Here is a 15,548-nt window from a genome sequence, read left to right as displayed (position 1 = left end):
AGCGGGGTGAAACCCCAGTTCTTCGAGACGATGATCTTCTGGCGGCCCGGGAACTTGTACTGGCTTCTGCGTAGAGCCTCGATGGCGGTGGCGCGGTCTAGATGTATTCATCAGCCTCGTCCGTGAGATGGGATGATGTGGTAGTGCAGCTTACGTGAGTCACGAGTGCGAACAGAGAGCAAGATCTGGCCAATGTTGACACGGGCAACAGAACCGTTTGGCTTGCCGTAGGCACCACGCATACCGGTCTGCAGTCTATCGGCGCCGGCGCAGGACAACATCTTGTTGATACGGATGACGTGGTATGGGTGGGCGCGGACGCGGAGGTGGAAACCTTCCTTGCCGGCAACCTTTACGAGGTACCTTCGGTGGTTGTCAGTATATTGCCGTCGCCTCATCGCTGTCATTTTGGGTTTGGTAGGTCCACGTACTTGTTGGCGCAAATACGGGCCGCTTCGAGCGCCTCTGAGCTGAGCTGCTCATACTCGTTCGAGACTAGGTGGATGCAGAGAGGGAACTCGTCGACGTTCGCGCGCTTGCGGCCAAGGTCGAAGATGCGAATCTTTGGGTCTGGCACACCACGGTTGAAGCGAGACTTTGGGTATGGCTATGATGCTTGTCGTCAGTCTCTGATCTCGTATGCTCTTCTGAACGCTGAAGTGTGGCATTTCCGCCGCTTCATTTTCTCTTTTGGTGACGGTTGATGGTGGCGTACCTTGTTCTTGCAGTAGCGGTAACACCGCGCTGGACGACGAGCCATTGCGACGATGTGAGGAGGAGTTTGTGTGGTGTTGTTGTGATGGTGGAAGTTCGAAAGTGACGATCCAAAGCAGCGCTGTGGTGGCCAACGCCGGCTTTGAAATCAGTGCCAAGACTTTTGGTGGGCCAGACTTGAGTCACGATAATCGAGGACTACGAAGAAGGCAACGGTGCGAGTAAGACGAATCATGAGCCATTCTGATACATAGAACTATGTAGTGTATGACTCGAGGAAAGTGTGGGCGGATACGAGGTGCTGGAATAGTGCAGCGTCTACCAGCCGTCGGCGTACGCTGCTTCTACTCGCGGCTAGAAGTAGTGTCTGCTATGCCAGTAATGCAACAGACCGCTGGCTTTTGGAGCCGCCGGAGGACTGGCTCTACTACTTCTCTCACTGCGACACCATTGCGCCTCAACACCATGCTATGATTGCAGACCTGCCTCCACATGACATTGCGCCGCTTATGACACGTTCGTGCTCAGGATGTCACTGTCACCAGCGTCCAAGATGGCCATAGTCGAGCACATGAAGAGCTTACCGCACGCGGTACCGAGCTCAATCTGCGGGACAATTAGCGTATATTCCCCTCCACAGCTTGCAACATGCGCAATGGCTGCTTCTCAGGGCTCTAGAGGTGTGGTTGCCTTCCAGAACCATAAGAGCTCCTTCGCCAGGCTTGACATGTTCAATGGGAGAGGGTCTTACGTTGTTTCCGGAGAAGTGGTGGACGGCGCACTTGGCGAGCATGCTGTAGTCTGCAGGCGGCCGTCAGCGCATCCCTAGTGCTAAACAAGTGAAGAAACAACGTACACTCGAGCTCAGACTTTCGAAGAGGGGGCGTATTGCCAGCGATGATGACAAGCTTAGCCTTGCCGGAGCGCAGCGTCTTGAGGGTGGACTTGTAGCCAAGTGTGACCTTGCCGGACTGCGCAAGATGTCAGTTCAGATGCTGGGCATATTCGATATGCACGAAGCGCACCTTAATCGTCAAGGCAAGTTTGGCATTGATGCTGTCGGTCGTCTTCGTGCTCTTCTTCGGCGCCATGGCAAGTGATAAATCGTATGACAAAGTGCTTGTCGTCCACTGCACAATCCTGCAACAGCTGCGAAATTCGTTCGGTTCGAGTGGAGACGCTTGGGCCATTTGCGCCAAGTCTGTGCTGGCGGCAGCTTCCGTGTCCGGCTGCCGCACGCCAAGAATTTCCGCATCTCGAATATCGCAGAGTTCGCACGCGACGAAGGCAGTGACTTCATCCATTGACGAATCCTCACCGACGACGACACTACTACCGCCAAGATGGGTGTCGATCTCGACAAGCACCACGGTATGTAAATGAGCCCGAACCGCCTGCGTCTAACCACAGGCTGGGCGCAGTGACGGTAGGCAAGAGAGACCGTGTGCTGACAGCGACTTGTTGCAGTCAAGAGTGGCCACCGCAAGGCACCGAAGAGCGAGAACCCCTACCTCCGAATCCTCGTCAAGCTCTATGCGTAAGTAGTGGAAGACCGCAGGAGCAGGAAAGATTTGATCAGGACGCTGGTTGATGACTTGATAGCTTCCTTTCGCGCAGGACCGACAGCAGCTTCAACAAGACTGTCTGGCGCCGCCTCTGCGCCTCCAAGATCAACAGGCAAGTGATCACACGGTGATTGCGCTTTTGAGCCTGCTTTCTGACTTCGAAGTCAGGCCGCCAATGTCCCTCTCCAAGATCGTCGGTGTCACCGCGAACAAGCACTCCGCCGAAGCCTACGAAGGCAAGATCCGCGCCGTTGTTGGCGTTGTGACTGACGATAACCGCCTCGTGGAGGTGCCGAAGATGACCATCTGCGCACTCCGCTTCACCGCCACTGCCCGTGCTCGCATTGAGAAGGCTGGCGGCGAGTGCTTGACCTTCGACCAGCTCGCTATGCGCGCACCCACTGGCTCGAATGTTGTTCTCCTTCGTGGCCCGAAGAACGCACGTGAGGCTGTCAAGCATTTCGGCTTCGGTCCGCACTCGCACAAGGTACGCTATAATACCAACCTTGACTGTAACTGACTATGATGCTAACGGAGCTGCAGAAACCGTACGTGGAGAGCAAGGGCAGGAAGTTCGAGAAGGGTCGTGGCCGGAGAAGATCGAAGGGTTTCAAGGTGTAAGGATACACTTGCTACAAGGCTTCAGCGTTGTGGTCCTTTCCTGCGTCGAGTCAGCGCATTGTGGTATGGTGGCGGCGTATAGCGCTTCCAAATGGTCGAGGCCTCCGGCGTTCTATATGCGGGCGTCGCATCATACATAGCGGAATGAAAATCATCGCTTGAAAAGCCACATTCAGTCTCATCATGTCTTTTTGACTGCAAAATATAAGCCAATGCACTGCCTTACTACACCTGCACGCCCTGCTACCATATGAAACCCATGCTAACCTAGACCCAACTCATACAACCAACTATCCGACGCCTAAAACAAGAAGTCCAAGCAGCAACAGCACGCGAGTGCACCTAGAATTCCGGCACATATGCCTTCTCCCGCTCCACCCGACGGCCTATTCCCATAGTATCCGCCCTGCTGCGGCGGCGCTTGCTGGTAGTACATCGGTTGCTGTTGGTAGTAGCCCTGCTGTGGAGGTCCGTAGGGTCCTGGACCTCCTTGTTGATACGGGCCGGGACCAGGACCGTACTGTTGCTGCGGAGGCGGCGAGCCGAAGTTGCCAAACCCTCTCGGGTCTGCGCCTGCTGGGCCGGCGTCGTAGTGGGCTTGCTGTGGGTAGTTTGGTGGCGGGCCTTCGGGAGGGTTCTGTTGGTGTGGCATTAGCGACTGTGATACCTCTTTCCCTTGTGTGTCGAGGGATCGTACAAATTTCTGCGACATTGTGTCTCTGAGTGGTAGTGGTTACTGTTGAGATCTGCGTGGCGTAATGGGGACGCCGCAGCCGAGGTGGGATACGATGCGCCGGATGTTGCAGAGGTCGCTCACTTGCGTCAAACGCCCGCTACCGAAAAGCGAACTCCACTGATGATACTACCGAAAGGGCGAATGACACTCCGTAACATGAGACGATGGAAAAGATAGAGAGTAGGAGACTCGGAGCTCGATGACGAGGCGCAAGTCTCGGCGAGCTCGGCAGCGGCAATGGTCGGGAGAAGGAGGCGCAGTCGAGCGTTCGTGCTGCATTCCGAGTCTTCCAACGTGGCGTGATCACTTCGTGGTGGAAGTAAGCAGTACTTTCGAAACGGTGGGAGACACGTTTCGTTCACAAGAATGCGACTGTGACAGTACGGCCGTGAGCTGGGAGCAAGCAATCTCAACGGACATACATGCATAGTTGCAGGATGTAGACAGCTGTCGTATCGTAATTGCGGCTTTCACCATTACATTATATGTACGGCCCCCTGGGCGTAACCAGGCATCATTGCTCAAGCTATCCAGCGTGATGCTGGCGCTCTGCGCCTTTTAAATATACCCAACGCCTCGCTAATGTTCCGCTCAGAACGTTCTCAACAAGTCGCATGCACGGCTTGGAAATGCATGAGTATACCAACCACCAAAACTGCCCACCGTCTCGCCGAATCGAATCCGCGTACCATCAAGGGAAACCGTCTCTCAACACCCGCTGATTATATGGCCATATATGCCCGAATCCCAACGGAATCTGTAGATCAATGTCCATGAAGGCCAGTCTTCGCTCCTAGACCTTTCGATACAGGTCTTCATGATCACTCAGGCCGGCCAGAGTCTCATCATCCCACGAATCGCTACTAGGAGACCGCATGCCAGCCTTAGGGTCCGAGCTGCTGCTAGACCGCCCAGAGCTGGAGCCGATCGTCCAGTCATCGCTCTCGCTGTGCGAATGCGGGATAAGACTCTCGAAGTCGGTAAGGTCGAACACTTCCTCCTTCTCCGCAGCTTCGCCGTATTCAACGTAGTCGTACGCCCATCGCAGGTTCTTCCCGGGCTGTAAGCGAGGCAGGAACTTCGCCTCGGCGATGAAGTATACCACCGCCGCGATTAAGCTGCCCGCGACCAGGTCGATGGCATAGTGATGGCTAAGATACATGGTAGACCACCACAGCCATAAAGCGTACGCGATGAACAATGGTCGCAAGCGTGGGAATGTGTGGCACATGAATAGCGCCTCGATCGTTGCAGAGCCAGAGTGTAGGGACGGAAAGGCGCCAAATACGAGTGGTGAAGCGGTGAACGTCGAGGTGTAGAGATCGAACCCGAGTATCTTATCGATCGCTGCAAGACCTGCCGGTGATCCAGGCATTGAGTAGTTAGCGGGAGCCAGACCGTACATGTTCTCGTACCAAGGCGGGGAGCACGGGAAGAACATTTGTATAAGTACGCCGGTAATGTTCATATACCCAAATGACCGGGCGAAGACCGGCACGGTTCCCGGAGGTGCGCAGATGAACATGGCGAGCGAGCACACGAACGGCGCGCCGAAGTGCGTCAAGCCGTAGGGTATCCATGCCAGCACGTTCAACACCGTATTCTTGTGCGCCGACAAGATGTTGCTGAGGTTCGCGCCGTACAGGATGTTCTCCAAAGCCGGTAACACTCGCACCCATATGCCTGGCCTGTAGATGGCTGGGACAAATTGACATGCGTAGAAGAATATGAGCCAGCTTGCGATCGGCAGAAATGGCAAGAAGAACTGCCTCGTTATCGGTATTATGAGGCTCGTCATTAACAGCCCTGCCACCATCGTCTTGATCAAGGGCCCAGGCGTCTGTATCACCGAAAGGCTAAAGATTCCCAATACCGCCAGAAAGAGATATTGTGCATCATAGGCAGTCCAATTGTGCGATCGGAGATCCCGGATGGTATCGGCGGGGTTGAAGGAGGTGCTGAGCGATGCGATGTTCGAGGTAGGTGATTGTCGGGCACGTATCTTCGACCGTGCGGAGCGTAACCGTCGTCGGACTCGATGTGATAGGAAGGTTGGTACCGACGGCCACCATGACGGAAATTTGGCGATTGAGTAGGATCGCTGCGTTGAACGATCGCCGGGTATTGAAGAGTAGGTATTCATGGTGCAGGAGGATCTCAGATTCGAGGAGGCGGAGTTTGAGATGCGCCGTCCACGCAAGTCTTATTGCGCAGAGCCGGCGCGAGTCCGTATGATCGATGATGCTCAGCGCTGAAGCATACGATGTACAGATGGCAACGTAAGGCCGGGCGAGGGACGAGACGGAATTGCGTGACAAAGCAACGCGACCACTAGTGATAGACTGCTTGGGCTGGGTGTACTTGAGAAGGTGCCAGTCCAGCGAGGTATGCGAACGATCGCAACCACCACCGTCTTGAACCGATCTGCCTAGCTCTTTCTGCACACTTGGAACAACAAGACACGAGCAGCAGCGAATGCAGAATGAAAGGAAAGATTGATGCACTACCCTTACCTTGCCTCCATGCTGCCCACAACCATCCGGATGCTCCGGGTCTTCATTAGCATCTCATGCTGACGAGAGGCAAAGAAACTTTCGACCATAGCGCCACACTTATTGGGTGGCACTGTTCATTTCCCAGGGAACAGCGGTACAGGCATGCGAGACCGGAAGTCCTGACGGCGGCTAGGGTAGTGCCGGCGACCTTAATGCATCTCCTTTGCGGGTCTGTCATAAGAGATGATCTCATCTCATGAAGTGTCGCGTGCTTACGGCAAGAGTGTAATTCCGAGAGCCCGGCGGCGAGCACGGGGTTGACTCACCAGGTAGGCTTCTGCCTACTACATGACAGGTCGAGCATCAGTCCTGCCCAGTGTGGACGAGGCGTTGGCACTACAATCAGACCAGGATGCTGTACGTCGCTTTACGGAGGTTTTCGCTCCAGCAGGGTGAGGTAACGATTGCTAAGCGTAATGTGTCGCGTGCACAATTCAGAGCTCGGCACTCGGAAGGTTTTTTCTTAGTGGCCGTTCGCTCGCGCAATTTCCGCCAAGGCCTTGCTTTGCCTCACTTCACCTCCGTTCCAAGGGCAGATTCGAGGCCGACATCTGCATTTATACATCCGCATGGCAGCTTTTCGCATCGCATCCATTGCACTGAAACTCTGGACGCTTACCGGTGTCCATCTGGAGTGATTACGTGATTTCCTTTGCGAACCCCTGGACTGGTACCGTGATGTTTCCGCTACGTAGCACCTTTTGACGGGGTTATGGTCTCGGTAGTGCATTGTTTAAGGTAGGCGGCATGTCTACGAGTAAGTCGAGGTAAACCTATCATTTTAATCATCCCAGAACATTGCAAGTACAACTGCTACATATAGAGACGGCACCATACTCCAAACGCCACGCCAATCGTTACAAGCCCACTAAATCAACGGCGGCGACTCCGACGGCAAGCCCAAATCACCACCAAACCCCCAATCCATATCCGTCCCACCGTCATCTACCCAATTGTAGCTACTCGTGAAGTTGCCGAAGTCTTTCGGGTTGACGGTGAGCTCATGCTCCGAGAAGGTGTAAACACTCGACCCGGAGTTGGACTCACCCGGCGGTGAGAATGCATCAAACCCAACGTTTGGCTGTGGTCCGATGGTGAAGTCGTCGAACGGGACAGCATCTGCTGGGCTGGAACCGCCGTCAAACGATGCCACTGTCTTGGCGGTGTTGCCGCTGACGAGCGGTGAGGTTGGTGGAGTGTGACGCCAAGCGCTCGTAGGCCCGTCGATGTCTTCATCTCCATTGCTCATGTTGACGAAAGCGGCGACGTCGAAGTCCTCATCGTTGCCTTGCGGCGTAACCGGACCGTCACTTGCGCCAGAGCTAGAGCTGGCGTAGATGATCTGAACCTCCGGTTCGTCTTCGGCCTCGTCAAGCGGAGCGGCAGCAATCGTAATGACTTGATCAAGCTCGGTGTCAGCCTCCTCCTTGGCCTTGTTCTTCCTACGCTGCTTGGCCGCTTTGTCGACCCTCTCCTCAAGGTTTGGGCGCTCCTTCTTCGGCCTCCCGCGTTTCGGCTTCTCCTCCTCAGTCTTTTCATAGCCTGGCAGGGCGCCGACACACACACCGCGTTGACGGTGACGAGTAAGCGCATCGTGACGAGCGAAGCCCATTCCGCAAATGCACTCGTGCGGTCTCTCATCGCTGTGGATAGCGATGTGTCGCTTTAGGTCATGCTGGCGGACAAAGGTCTTGTCGCAGAGATCACACTTGAACTGACGATCTCCAAGATGGGTCTGCACATGCGAGCGAATGTTCTCCTTACGGCCAAACTTTCTGTCACAACCATCCCACAGGCAAGGATACTTGGCTTCCCGCTCATTGTAGTCGCCGATGTACTTTTGTACTTCTTGGGGCGGAATGCCGGTCTCGATAATGCTGGCCGGAATGTCTGGGCCGAGATTATTGAGCAGTTGCTGCCGCGGTGACATTGCGTTCGAGCCACCAAAGTCGAAGTCCGGATCATTGAAGTCTTGCGCGCCGCCTGCGGCCTGCAGTAGAATGGATGAGCCGTGAAAACCGCCGCCTATGGGCTGGCAATCTTCTGGCGGCGTCGTCTCCTCGAACAAGGTTGGCATCTGGCCAGTATTTTGCGGCGCAGGTGAATGTGCATCAGCTCCAGGCATTGCCGATAGCTGAAAGCCATAGCCCGGGGGGAAGCCTTGGATGGCAACGAAGGCGGGTGGATGGCCATAAGATGGTTGCATCCCGGCGTTGACATCGATACCGTCGCCGATAGGAGCCACATCGACTGGGAAGCTGTGACTACGCACATGGTGGCCATTGCCGTTGGCGGGATGAGAGGTTTGAGAGACGCCGGGGGCGTTGATGTGCAGATCAGCTCCCATCGGCGCAGCGTCAACCTGGAAGCTTTGGCTACGAGCATGCTTGGCGTTAGATGGCGGCGGACTCGGCCAGGCCTGAGAGTACGTTTGTGGGGTGTTCGGCACGGTGCGAGCGTGACCGTAAGAGAGTGGAGTCTGCGGCATGCCACTCATCGATTGCATCACGGGCATTGGGACTGGAGCACCCGGCATCACAGCACCGCCCGCCTGACTAGCTTCGAAGAAGGGTGTTGTAGACGAGTTTGCGTTAGGAGACAATCCGTAAACTGCAGAGTACCAAGCCATGTGGTTCTGAAGTTCTTGTAAGGCGACTTGTTGGTGAGCGGATTGTGGTCGAGGCGATGCGATGACTGGCTTGACGTCGATCGCTGCGTCGAAGTTGTGGTTAAGCTGCTGTTGAAGGTGCGACTGGAAGTCGTTCGCTGGGTAATAGCCCGGCTGGGCTGGTTGCTGCTGCGTTTCTTGCACGTATTGCTGAAGTTGCTGGTTGGGTAAGTCGGTCGTGTCCAATAGTATCCTTACTGACGGGGGTCCAGGTGGTGTGAAATCCGTTGGGTCCTGCGGTGGTGGTGGTCGAAATCCGTTCGATGATGAGACGGCGCTCAGACTCTGGTCGAGAGAGAGGCCTCTTCGGTGTCCTTGGTGTGCTGTTGGATGTCGTCGATTGTTAGCAGGAAGTGGTGTTGCCAGTATGGGAACCTCGAGTGATTGTTGTCGTCGATGTAGTTGGCGTCGTTTTTGAATACTCGAGGAAGAATTGGTGGCCAGCATTTTCGCTTTCGGTTTGTGCGGTTCTGTGAACTGACGTCCAGCAGAGGTGCAAGTCGAGTCCGGTATATTTGGTGGGGTCGAAGTCGGATCAGCCAGTAAAGGCCTCCTTGTGTAACCGGATCTTTCCACGTATCAGCGCATGCTACTAACACGCTCTCTCGAAATGTTTCGCATACCTCACGCAGTGTGCACGCGCAGCCCAGCCTAGGCGGCTGTGTGTCTTTTGGTTGTCCTCAGTCGCTTTCGATCGTTCCTAAGCGTTGGTTGTTGAGGTGGGAAGGAGAAGGTAGATAGTGCGCTTTGTGGCTTGTAAAGGTCCTGCCTTGTGCTTTGATATGTACAATGCTCTCAAGCGACTTTGAGATATGAGTGTGCGTACGGGGAGATGGGTTTGTAGGTCGAATGCAAGGTCGCAAAGATTCGAGGTGCGAAGGTCGTCTCTGTTTACACAGAAAGTGCGACGGGCTGTCTCCATTGGCAACCAATCGTTGCGTTGGAGTCCAACGTGCCATTGGCTGGGTGCCCGGCTTCACGGCGCCACCCGTTCATGGCGCATGCAGAACATCTTGTAGGGCTGCATGTACATCATCTCCACGCTTTTGGAGCGAGAATGCGGTACCTCAAAATAGTGTAGAGCGCCATGCTAGCATAATTTGTGCGCTACATATTACCATTCTGACTCGTACAATGTGTGCATGCTTACTTACAATGCTCGAGAACTCTGATGGTCACATTTCCATTCCCTGTTTCTTGTCCCAGCTGCTAACCGTTTGCACCCACCGTTCCGTCGCGCTGTCACTGGAGATTACCTCGGAACTTATCGCTGTACGCCTTGATGCTTTCTCGGATTGTGAAGTCGTGGCGTTCCGAAGCCTCTTAGTTGATGCACCGCGAAGTACGCATCCGCAGAGCTTCTCGAGATGTCTGATGTCCACTCTCAGATCAATAGTAACGCTGCAGAACTCATGCACCATGCTCTTCGCTTAGCCTGGCTTACCAAATGCTCTCAGATGTTCCCTACCATATGTACGGACGAGGCAGAAGAAGATGTGACCGAGCGCGTTGCTATTGCAACCAGTTGTTCATACTGGCTGCGGGGCTCCTTCCGACATTGATATATGGCGGAGGTTTGGTGCCATTTACTGATGTTGCAGACAGACCCAGCGTATGTTGCTTGGTATCCGCTTGTAGTTGGGACATTGCTAAAGGGCTCATGGCAGTATTAGTTGCAGATCCCACAAAAGAGGCAGTACCCTCAAGTAAACTGCCTTCCTTTCACATCGCCAGCGTCAGTCGGCTTTGCTTCCTTGCCTCTGGCCTTGATGTTGAGCTTGTCAAGCGCTTCCAGTGGCAGACTAAGGAATTCATGCTTATTCTCCCATCGTACATCGCGCTCCCTGAAGCCGGCAGCCTGTTCTGGCGGAGGCGGCGGGCTGGTGATTTTCGTAATGAGGTACGCTGTGGAAGCCTCTGCTACGCCATAAATGAGCACGCCACCTAGTGGTATCCTTAGGATAATGAAGAAGGTGAGCGCAAAGCCGTAGAGGACACCCTCGCGTTCCTTGAACCAACGCCGCTTCTGCTCCGGCGTGTAGCGAATGCGGGAGAAGTACGGATCAAGCTGCGTATTTCGGTTAGTGACTCGAGACCTTATCAACTCTGCATGGCTGGCCAATGCTTACTAGCTCACGCATAAGCGTTCTGCTTGAAAAGTAGCTTTGCAAGAACCGCACTAGATACCGCCGAGGCAAGAAGATTCCGGTGCTGAATATCAGGACGGCAGGCGCTGGGCCGACGGCTTTGTTAAAGGTGTAGAAGCTGACAGCAGGCAGGACAAACCGTCCGACGTACGGTATGAACGAACATAAATATACGGCAAGAGACAGAGCTGCTCGTTTGCCGAAGCGGGTCAGAAATGCCACGATCGCCATGTACGGGTCTCTGCGTTGATTCTCGCCATGCGCATTGTATCTCTTGAGGTTCTGATAGTACATGGCCCTCAGTTCATCCGGGTCCTCGTCTTTGTGCTTCTGCACGTACGTCCGGTCAACCCAAGCTAAGCTGTCCATAAACATGGCGTCCATGGCCGGGCTCAGGTAGCGGATGAAGCTCATAAGGAAGAAAGGCACCTGGACGACAGAGTGCTCCACAAACTCGATACCCTCAATGACGTCCTCATCCCAGGCCGAGTGGTCGAGGTCCACGAAGAAACCGGCAAAGTGAATCAGAAGACGAATGCCAACTGTAGGTATGGCCACGATCAAGCGGATGAGTAGGCCAGCAATAACGGCGAATGCAGCCTGGCGATAATGGACGCTGGTGAACAGCGCCGGATTCTGCAGGGCACGGTTGGCGCCTACGAACGTAAGCTGGGCACCGCGCAGGATGGCGTTGATCTCGAAGGAGGTGTGCAGCTCCTTCAAGAAGGACTGCGGATCGAAGTTACCGCTCATCCCGGTGGATCAAAGCTTTAGGATGCGGCAGATGTGGGATTGTGGACACGCCACGCTCCAAGGTGAGAAGTGTGTAGAAAGACAGCCTAAAGGCTTAGTCGGAGGATTGACGTCGATAGCGGGGCATTTTCCGCATCCTTCACTTTGCATGCGAGACCGACATATGCGGATAAATCCAATCGTGCCTTCCGCTTTGGGTTCTCATCGCGAACAGGTCATTCCTAACACCACCACGACTCCAACCCAGCAGCACGATGACTCAGTGTCTGATGCGACACTTTCGTCCACTGCAAGACGGTAGCACGAAGTCAGTGTTGCAACCCCACATACTCCCCTGCAGGGAGCGCATCGGCCCGTTAGTGTTCCACCTCCACACTCTCCCGCTGGGCGCGCCTCCAGCGCATTCCGGTCGTCGACCGAGTTCCCCAGGCTTCAGGGGATGTGTTGCGTGAGGATCACCCTCGATGTCTAGGAGACTAGAGGCTCTCAACCCTCGGGTCCCAAAAGTACCGCCGATTGCGACGTTGTTCTGCTACAACAGTAGCCGGCCGGGGGACAGCCCACTTCGCTGTCAGCATGGCTAATACCGCACCATCAACACCGGAGACCCCGCGACGTCTTGCTGTCAACCGCTCTTTCACGCTTCCTTCGAAGCTCGCAACCACTTCGCGAGCTGGTACCACTGCGGAGATAGGTGCAATGGAAGGGGTTGAAACGCTCTATGTTCACCCCAATGCGAACATCATCAAATTTACCACACCTTCGTCGCGTCCTGCTAGCTCTGGATCGCCGCGCACACCCAGAGATCTTGGTTCGGGCGCACTACCATGGGTGTCACCTACCGAAAGGACGCTGGCGGCAGGTCCTTTAGAAATTTACCGCGTACCAGGTTCAGTCTCATTTCTACGTTCAGGAGCATTGCTGCATGCCATCTTACCACGGAGTCTGTGCTGGTGCGTAGATGGCATCTCAAAGTTTGCCTTACGAGTGCTACCCGACACATACTATCGCATTGAGCTTCCTGCACACACTCCTGAGGACCATGCAAAAGTGGAAGAGATCAAAGAGGTCTTGTCTAAGGTGCTGTTCTACGAGCGGATAGCATGTCCCTTCAACAGAGGCATTCAGGAGGAGTTGCCCACCGTAGAGGAACTCGATGGGAGAAAGAAGACTCGGAGAAGAAGCCACGGACCTGCCAAGAAATGGAAGCTTGATCGTGCTTACAGCTGGAAGCCTGAAGATGGCAAAGAGCCAGAGAGAAGAGCGAGCGAAGTTTCCAACGAAGCCGACGACTCAAGTGAGCTTGGGTCAGAGGAAGAGGAATGTGAGCCCGAGCAGCAAGCGGAGCAACAGGTCGAAGCAGGTGCTGCACTACAAAGCGTAGCAACACCGTCTCGGCCTTCTACACTACCGACACTACGCTCCGCGACCGCACCGCCTCCTTTGACCGTGCGCACGCCTGTTCGGATGCGAGCTAGTATCTTTGTGGACGGTACGGTCGAAGTTAGCAGTGCAGCAAGCATCCCTGCACCGAAGCTGGACCCTGGACGTCTACGTACATTTCAACCGATTCTCACTGACATGCCGCCTTCGCCACCTGATTCCAGCGCTGGCTTAGAGAGCATAGAAGTGGCAGGCCCAAGTTCGCTCCATTCGCCACTTGTCGATCCCGTGCCTGACTCGCTTCATGATGTGCGCGTCGAGGAAGCAGGAGCCACCGCCGCCGCATATTTTAGCGAAAGCCAAACTAGTGAGGCATTGCCCGGGCCTGAAGGCGCTCAATCGTCTGATAGGGAGGCTGCCGATGCCGAGTATACTGGTAGATGGACGGAAGAGGAACCCCAACATGCTGAGGCGACACCTACCGAGTCATACGAGCTACCGAAGATCGTACGTCAACGATCCTCAGACGACCCGTTCGCCGCAATACAGGCACGCATACTCGCCCGACGCTCCATTGGCGGCACAACTTCCTTCCATCCGCCTCTATCAACGACATCATCGACTTCATCCACGTCATCGACGAGCACTCTTGCCTCCCGGCGGTCGTACGCCACGCTCCCGCAGCAGCAGAACATGGCTTCGGCACTGGTCAAGAAAGCCTGCGCTGTCTTTTTAGGCCCACCCGCGCATCTTGTAGCGATTATGCTACGTATAGCTGCTCGATTCACGAGCGGTGCGCTCGGCTTTGGGAGCTGGTTTGTGGTGGAATCACCACGAGGCCACAAACGGGTTCCTGGGAGCTTCAACCTGGAAAGCATCGATGCCGACGATCTGGAAGGAGATAATGAGCTTGAGGAGTGGGAAGAGGATGACTTTGGTGTCCCGCTCCGAAGTCCTGTAAGGCTCGCTAAGATGCACTCTGCGCTCGACGCAGTTACTGGTGCACAAGAGCGGAAACGGTGGGTGGATGACTGACGGACAGCTATGTGGAGCGTTCATTAGCTTTTGTAACTGTGATGTTGAGATATGTGTTAGCGTGGTGTTCCGGACTTGTGTCGAAAAGACAGCTTGGGACGATATCAACTGGCCTTGTACGCAGCGCATACGGGAGGAGTGTAGCACACCAAATGGTTAGACGGGACTGTGCGGTGCCATGGTGACGCCCATTGATAAATGCGGTGATCGAGGCCCTCTCTGCTGCCTTTGCTGCAACTTGAATGGCCCCTATTTCAGGTCCACATGGCCCGACATAACCTGTACGGCGGAGCCGCTAAGTTCGATCTCCTCGACGGCATCCAAACCATCCTTCAGCGTGACGGTGACGCCGATGTCGCTCTTGCGTCGCATCTCAACACCTTGCGTGATGACGAACTTGACTGTTTTCTGTCTTGTCTTCAAGGTAAGGAGCGCGCCGAGTCCGCAGGCAGCACTACCAGTAGCAGGATCTTCCATCGTGCTTTCAATCATCCTGGTGCGAATGTGCCTGGTATTCGCGTCTGGGGACTGCATGCAGTAAAAGTATGTTCCTACAAACCCCGTGTCCCAGCCTTGATCGAGCTTCGGATTGGCCGCAATGCCGCGGGCTTCTACGGCGGCGAGTGCTTCGAGGCTACCGAGCTTGGCACAGATGAAAGTCATACCCTTGACCGGACTGACCAGATCGATACCCTTCGGCGGACCATGCTCGCGCAGCGCTGGCTGTAGCTTGAAGATATCCTCTGCACTGATGGCATTCTCTGTGTGAACATGCACATTGTGCGGGATATTAGCTCTAACCACGCGCTCATGCATTTGCAAGTCTATCGGCCCGGCATTACAGAGTAGTCTCCCTCTATCAGTGCCACCGGCGAGTGTCCCCAATGCATAGACTGCAGTGCCAATGGTCGGGTGGCCTGCGCTGTTAGCAATGTTAAGCAGATACAAGCATGGGAGCTTTTTGCCGGACTACCTACCCGCAAATGGAAGTTCAGCATCTACAATGAATATGCGAACACGCCATTGAGGTACACCGTCGTCGCCATCGTGGCGCTCGTGGATGAAGACGGTCTCCGAGAGGTTAAATTCTCGAGCGATGAGCTGCATTTGCTCACTTGTAACGTCATGGCCGCTAGGGACATTGACGACCGCGAGAGGGTTGCCAGCAAAGCGAGTCTCAGTGAAGACGTCAAGCGTTACGAAAGCAAGTATTGCCATCGTGGAAGTATAGTGCAAGTCTGTGGGCGCCGTAGGCGATAAGATGAAGCAACAACCGGTGGATGAAGGCTGATCTTGTGAGTGTGTCTTACTTGACTACTATGCGAGGCACCAACACTACAATTGTGTTCTCGCAAGCGTTCCATCCTGCAC

General features: G+C 54.8%; 9 protein-coding genes across 9 annotated transcripts; 2 read left to right on the top strand and 7 right to left on the bottom strand.

Moving 5' to 3' along the window:
- Positions 1-25: 25 nt before the first annotated feature.
- BAUCODRAFT_34458 (uncharacterized protein) lies at positions 26-772 on the bottom strand. The gene has a single exon (XM_007678597.1). The coding sequence runs from the start codon at positions 405-407 to the stop codon at positions 111-113; it is 297 nt and encodes a 98-aa protein (XP_007676787.1). The 5' UTR covers positions 408-772; the 3' UTR covers positions 26-110.
- A 376-nt stretch (positions 773-1,148) lies between these two features.
- BAUCODRAFT_90543 (uncharacterized protein) lies at positions 1,149-1,805 on the bottom strand (the record flags this gene model as incomplete). Its single annotated transcript, XM_007678828.1, has 4 exons — positions 1,149-1,320; positions 1,466-1,515; positions 1,571-1,685; positions 1,740-1,805. The coding sequence occupies 4 exons, from the start codon at positions 1,803-1,805 to the stop codon at positions 1,222-1,224; spliced, it is 330 nt and encodes a 109-aa protein (XP_007677018.1). The 3' UTR covers positions 1,149-1,221.
- A 252-nt stretch (positions 1,806-2,057) lies between these two features.
- On the top strand, positions 2,058-2,900 carry BAUCODRAFT_122987 (uncharacterized protein; the record flags this gene model as incomplete). Its single annotated transcript, XM_007678919.1, has 5 exons — positions 2,058-2,085; positions 2,182-2,251; positions 2,317-2,391; positions 2,448-2,766; positions 2,823-2,900. The coding sequence occupies 5 exons, from the start codon at positions 2,058-2,060 to the stop codon at positions 2,898-2,900; spliced, it is 570 nt and encodes a 189-aa protein (XP_007677109.1).
- A 34-nt stretch (positions 2,901-2,934) lies between these two features.
- Positions 2,935-3,723, bottom strand: BAUCODRAFT_499058 (uncharacterized protein). The gene is made up of 2 exons (XM_007678918.1): positions 3,168-3,723; positions 2,935-3,095 (listed from the first exon to the last, which is right to left on the bottom strand). Exon 1 carries the CDS (start codon positions 3,610-3,612, stop codon positions 3,202-3,204), a length of 411 nt encoding a protein of 136 aa, XP_007677108.1. The 5' UTR covers positions 3,613-3,723; the 3' UTR covers positions 2,935-3,095; positions 3,168-3,201.
- A 523-nt stretch (positions 3,724-4,246) lies between these two features.
- Positions 4,247-6,161, bottom strand: BAUCODRAFT_499183 (uncharacterized protein). Its single transcript, XM_007678917.1, has one exon. It carries the CDS (start codon positions 5,777-5,779, stop codon positions 4,430-4,432), a length of 1,350 nt encoding a protein of 449 aa, XP_007677107.1. The 5' UTR covers positions 5,780-6,161; the 3' UTR covers positions 4,247-4,429.
- Positions 6,162-7,136: 975 nt separating this feature from the next.
- On the bottom strand, positions 7,137-9,534 carry BAUCODRAFT_499054 (uncharacterized protein). The gene is made up of 4 exons (XM_007678916.1): positions 9,483-9,534; positions 8,646-9,427; positions 7,694-7,988; positions 7,137-7,557 (listed from the first exon to the last, which is right to left on the bottom strand). The coding sequence occupies exons 2-4, from the start codon at positions 9,304-9,306 to the stop codon at positions 7,437-7,439; spliced, it is 1,077 nt and encodes a 358-aa protein (XP_007677106.1). The 5' UTR covers positions 9,307-9,427; positions 9,483-9,534; the 3' UTR covers positions 7,137-7,436.
- Positions 9,535-10,316: 782 nt separating this feature from the next.
- Positions 10,317-12,037, bottom strand: BAUCODRAFT_499052 (uncharacterized protein). Its single transcript, XM_007678915.1, has 2 exons — positions 10,989-12,037; positions 10,317-10,927 (listed from the first exon to the last, which is right to left on the bottom strand). The coding sequence occupies exons 1-2, from the start codon at positions 11,757-11,759 to the stop codon at positions 10,562-10,564; spliced, it is 1,137 nt and encodes a 378-aa protein (XP_007677105.1). The 5' UTR covers positions 11,760-12,037; the 3' UTR covers positions 10,317-10,561.
- Positions 12,038-12,149: 112 nt separating this feature from the next.
- Positions 12,150-14,266, top strand: BAUCODRAFT_499032 (uncharacterized protein). The gene has a single exon (XM_007678914.1). It carries the CDS (start codon positions 12,336-12,338, stop codon positions 14,175-14,177), a length of 1,842 nt encoding a protein of 613 aa, XP_007677104.1. The 5' UTR covers positions 12,150-12,335; the 3' UTR covers positions 14,178-14,266.
- A 160-nt stretch (positions 14,267-14,426) lies between these two features.
- BAUCODRAFT_71237 (uncharacterized protein) lies at positions 14,427-15,395 on the bottom strand (the record flags this gene model as incomplete). Its single annotated transcript, XM_007678771.1, has 2 exons — positions 14,427-15,094; positions 15,155-15,395. 2 exons carry the CDS (start codon positions 15,393-15,395, stop codon positions 14,427-14,429), a joined length of 909 nt encoding a protein of 302 aa, XP_007676961.1.
- Positions 15,396-15,548: the final 153 nt, after the last annotated feature.

This window comes from Baudoinia panamericana (assembly GCF_000338955.1).
Source record: "Baudoinia panamericana UAMH 10762 unplaced genomic scaffold BAUCOscaffold_7, whole genome shotgun sequence".
Classification (NCBI taxonomy): domain Eukaryota; kingdom Fungi; phylum Ascomycota; class Dothideomycetes; order Mycosphaerellales; family Teratosphaeriaceae; genus Baudoinia; species Baudoinia panamericana.
The sequence above is the reverse complement of the archived record's forward strand: the minus strand, read 5'-3'. Positions and strand labels throughout refer to the sequence as shown.

Excerpts from the sequence above, each read along its gene's own strand:
- BAUCODRAFT_34458 (XM_007678597.1), bottom strand. The coding sequence starts at position 407 with ATGACAGCGATGAGGCGACGGCAATATACTGACAACCACCGAAGGTAC.
- BAUCODRAFT_499058 (XM_007678918.1), bottom strand. The coding sequence starts at position 3,612 with ATGTCGCAGAAATTTGTACGATCCCTCGACACACAAGGGAAAGAGGTA.
- BAUCODRAFT_499183 (XM_007678917.1), bottom strand. The coding sequence starts at position 5,779 with ATGAATACCTACTCTTCAATACCCGGCGATCGTTCAACGCAGCGATCC.
- BAUCODRAFT_499054 (XM_007678916.1), bottom strand. The coding sequence starts at position 9,306 with ATGCTGGCCACCAATTCTTCCTCGAGTATTCAAAAACGACGCCAACTA. Across the intron at positions 7,989-8,645 it reads ACTCTCTTACGGTCACGCTC|GCCTGTGGGATGGTTGTGAC; the intron begins GCACCGTGCCGA and ends CCAAGTATCCTT. Across the intron at positions 7,558-7,693 it reads GAGAAGCCGAAACGCGGGAG|GCCGAAGACGAACCGGAGGT; the intron begins GCCGAAGAAGGA and ends CCGCTTGACGAG.
- BAUCODRAFT_499052 (XM_007678915.1), bottom strand. The coding sequence starts at position 11,759 with ATGAGCGGTAACTTCGATCCGCAGTCCTTCTTGAAGGAGCTGCACACC. Across the intron at positions 10,928-10,988 it reads GAACGCTTATGCGTGAGCTA|CTTGATCCGTACTTCTCCCG; the intron begins GTAAGCATTGGC and ends CGAAATACGCAG.
- BAUCODRAFT_499032 (XM_007678914.1), top strand. The coding sequence starts at position 12,336 with ATGGCTAATACCGCACCATCAACACCGGAGACCCCGCGACGTCTTGCT.